This window comes from Parasteatoda tepidariorum, chromosome 4, assembly GCF_043381705.1.
Source record: "Parasteatoda tepidariorum isolate YZ-2023 chromosome 4, CAS_Ptep_4.0, whole genome shotgun sequence".
In the NCBI taxonomy this organism is placed as follows: Eukaryota; Metazoa; Arthropoda; class Arachnida; order Araneae; family Theridiidae; genus Parasteatoda; species Parasteatoda tepidariorum.
Genome location: NC_092207.1, coordinates 65,604,764 through 65,608,929, shown reverse-complemented (window position 1 = coordinate 65,608,929; position 4,166 = coordinate 65,604,764). Strand labels below are relative to the sequence as shown.

The 4,166-nt window shown below is 28.0% G+C and overlaps 2 protein-coding genes across 2 annotated transcripts in view; both read left to right on the top strand.

Moving 5' to 3' along the window:
* The window catches only part of LOC107452389 (zonadhesin-like), a 547,551-nt gene that overhangs the window by 119,320 nt on the left and 424,065 nt on the right, over positions 1–4,166 (top strand). The window lies entirely within an intron of this gene.
* Positions 1–4,166, top strand: part of LOC107453577 (O-acyltransferase like protein) — a 37,308-nt gene that overhangs the window by 4,007 nt on the left and 29,135 nt on the right. The window contains exon 2 of the mRNA XM_043047163.2: positions 2,273–2,499. Coding sequence (XP_042903097.1) covers positions 2,273–2,499 — 227 coding nt within the window. The remainder of the gene's footprint in view (positions 1–2,272; positions 2,500–4,166) is intronic.

The following is a 4,166-nucleotide window of genomic DNA, read 5'->3' as shown; positions in this document are numbered from 1 at the left end:
TTTTTTCTCTATCATGTGTGCTCAAATTAATTTTACTCTGCTTTTTATTGTTGAACTAAACACACAAGACTTTTAAATATCTATCAGTACGAAAAATATTTTTGTTTCATGTTTGAAAATTATTTGGTATGATTTTTCTGGTGCAGTAACAATAATTTATGCTGAATTAGAATTTTGTGTTGTTCTGCCGCTAGTAAACGAATTGGCGTAAAATAAGAGACTAATCTTGCAAAGAACCTTTCGTATAACAACAAGTAATTTTATAATTTAATTTATTGAAATATTTAAATTTTGTTAACATGTTTTTGTTACTATAAAGCACGTAAAGAAGGGCCCAACATGATTGCATAAGATCTCTGTATTCCTTTCTAAGGTTCTAATAGTTTTCACATGGTTCTTGTCTCTTTAAAATGTATTGTTTATGGGCGAAAAATATCAAAAATTTCTTTTGCTCCAGTTAGGGGGCCCCCAAAATCCTATTATGCTTCCCCTATTTTCAGAGGTTAATCGGGCCCTGCTAGAGGCGGGTCAACACCTCATTGAACTTGTTGCTGTAACTCTGCAATAAATTATTCAATTGTTCTGAAATTTTGATCATTTACTATTCTGTACGTTGTCTTCCTATACACCATTTTTCGTTTCAATCGGACAACTCCTTCTTGGCACATCGATTTTTTTGTTATAGAGTGTATTTATGTGCTTCTGAATTATCCTAATTAAAGGTGGTGTTAATTAAAGGTTTCATTTAAGCTCAAGGTAATTTCATATATATTTCAAAATTTATTACTGATATTTAAAACTTTAAAAGTATTCTAATTAGCATATTTTCATCATTATGATTTCAATTATTACAGACTTATTTTAAAATGGAAAAATTTTATGCTTGTTAATAAACTTCTTTGCATTATTGGTTGAATATTTGTATACCCAAATTACTGAAGTAGAGTGGCTTAGCAAAAATACATTAAAACCTTCTGAGCTTACAATTTTCCTTTAAATTTAAATTTTACTGATTAGCTTTAGTATTGCCAAATGATAAAAGCTTTAAAATTTAAAAAAAAAAAAAAAAAAAAAAAAAAAAAAANTTTAAAAAAAAAAAAAAAAAAAAAAAAAAACGTCATCAGCATGTACTTACAATTAGTGAAATTTTTCTAATATGAAATTGCAATAAAAAAAAAATAGGAAAATGGATGATTTCATGCGCAGTAAGAGTCCCCAGTTACCGTGTGCAATCTAAGGGGCACCCTATAAAAAAATTTTTTTTAGCCCTATTCTGAGTTCGATAAGTTTTTTTTTTATTAGTGTTCAGAAATTAGGTAGCTCACAACTTTGTTTGTAGCCTTCAATTTTTTATTTCAAGTTTAATTTTCTGTAATATTTTATTAAATACAATTTTAAAAAAATGTGTGAATATTTTTAGGATCTCACATATTATAGACCTTTATAGTTTGTTTTTCTTCAAAATTTGCATTCTGTTCAAACTTTTACGATTTTTTTTAATTTTTTAAATTAAAAAAAATCAACCCATTTACATTTAATCCTTTGATTTTCTTTTAAAATATCTGTTTAATTTTTAAAGTAAAAAAAAGTATTTATATAGATAGTTTTCAAAAAGGATTTCATAATACAATGTAAATCTTGGATTACCCAATTATGATACTATCACAAGCGCTTCACATACTTTTTCAATTTCTATCAAATCCAAATTTTCTCGGCCATTAAAGCAGAATATCTATTTTGTGATTGGTCGCAGAATAGTTAAATAGTAGAGGCCAACTACATAATGTCAACTAAATCATTTATGCCTCATTTCTCCATAAAAAGTTTTAGTGAGTTACAGATATGAAAAAGGAAGATTAACAATACAGTAAGCCAAAGAATCTCACTCTTTTAAAAATCTCTGTAAATAGATAAGTAGATATTATGTAAATACCACCCAAAGTTTAGATGGTTGGTTTGAAAGGTTTCGATTGAATTCAACGTGAGGTCATGTAGATATTGCACAATGAAAATTACGAAAAAAATTGTTTAACTTCTTTTTGTTCTAAAACATTACGTTAGCATGAAAAAAATGTTTTTTTTTTATTTTTTATTTTTTTTTTATTTTATCAGATATTAATTTATGTCATCCAAACTATCAAACAAGCATACCGTGGTAATCCCTATCAACAAGCATACCGTGGTAATCCCTATCAACAAGCATACCGTGGTAATACCGTGGTAATCCCTATCAATTGAGTTGCTATTGTAACTTATAATTTTTTTGTTACAGTTGTTGATTCGAGCTCAAAAATAATAGATGGTATGCTTAGTGGAACAGTAAATTCTTTTGGAAATTACGAACAATGCTTGAACTCAGAAGTGCCCTCAAAGGATCCTGCGAAACCCAGGTTTCGTGGGCAATATTGCCAAGTAGCTATCACACCGCCCCTTCCTGCTAAATCTAAACGTTACAAATACGATGAAGAAATAGAAGAGCTGGAAAATTTTAAGGGCACGGTAAGTTTCTTTTCTTTTTAAAAAAACTTTAAATTTTTGCTCTTATGTACGAAGTAGGAAGCCTATAAACAATTCAAAAAATAGAAAAATAAGAGAAAAAATATCCTTTTCCATCTTGAACATGACTTTCTTATTTATGATTTCTACAAAATGGAAATTGAATGAACAGTTTTTCGATGTAACGATGGCACGGAGGTTGATTTAAAAATAAGTTTTCCTGGGAAAACAGGATCGAAGTTTGAAGATTCACAAGTGTGTGAATGTTATTCAAACCAAATTTAGTCACTGTAATTCTTTTCGAATTTCAGAAAATCATTCTGACTGCGATGTTTTTCTAGAATTGTTAAGTTTATCAGCAGAGTGTTCCGTAAAGACTGCCCTAAATACGTAATTTCACTTTGTAGGGAACTAAAACTAATTTTTAGTCGAAGGAAAAACAGTGAGGATGGTGGGAGCAATGAAAGTTAAAATAGGTTTAATTGGAGGTTCAAACTTAAATATGTTTTAAATAATCGGCTTTTGAATCCTCTCTGTTTCCTCTTGCTTATTACTATTATTATACTAGCGTATTGTTTCATCTCCTTCTTATTCCCGCCTTCTTCCTCAGTGATTTCTGGTTTTTTTCCTTGGTTAAATATTAATTTGTGATCCACCATTGCGCATACTACTTCTTTTATATTCTTATATATAGGATTCTAATAGTACATATTTAAAATAGCCTTTACAAACTTTTTTTCTTCTTTCTCCGCAATAAAATGAGCAGTCTTGGTTTGGAAAACAATTCTTATTATATTTACGAAAAAGAAAATACTTAAAAATTCCTATTACTTTACTTTTCTATGACGTGAATTTTTAAATAAAAATAATTTTAAAATAATTTTTAGAATTCTAGAAGAAAGCAAATCAAGCAAGAATGCCGGTTGAAATTAACTGAATACCAGATGGCAGCACCACGGAAAAGGATTGCTTATTAAAGCATTTGTAGTTGGCAGCACAAAAATTAATCAAACTTTTTCTATAAAATCATAAGTTCTAGATTTTTTTCTTACTTTTAATATTCCCACCGTGTTAATATTTTCGTATTTTTATTCTATTACGTAATTTTATATATCAGGGATAACGTTCAACGTTCAGGAACGAAGTAACGTTCCTGTTCTTTATACTTTAAAAAGTTAAAATAACGCAATTAAATATTCAAATATCTTTATATATCAATTGTATTTTTATTTTACATCTAAGAAATTCTTATTTTTTTCGTATCACTTCCTTGTGATGCTAGAAATAATAAAATGTTAAATAAATATGTAAAAATGAAGAGAGTAATGTAAAAATAATAAAAAGTAATTATCTCCCTGCTGTAAAAAATCGTATGAGCTGCCGGCGCTGAATTAATAGTTCAACTTAACGTATATATAATATCAACAAAACGTACATATAACTTAATATATATATGTATATATATATATATATATATGTTACGGTGAAACATGGAAATCTGGAGAATGTCGACATTCACCGGTGAATGTCAACAATCACATAGTCGCTTTGGTGAATGTCCGAAATATTTGTTATATCCAATTTTAGATTAATTTATTCGTTAATATTATTATATTTATTTGATATATTTATATTTATTCTATATTTAAATACTTACTGACGATAGATTA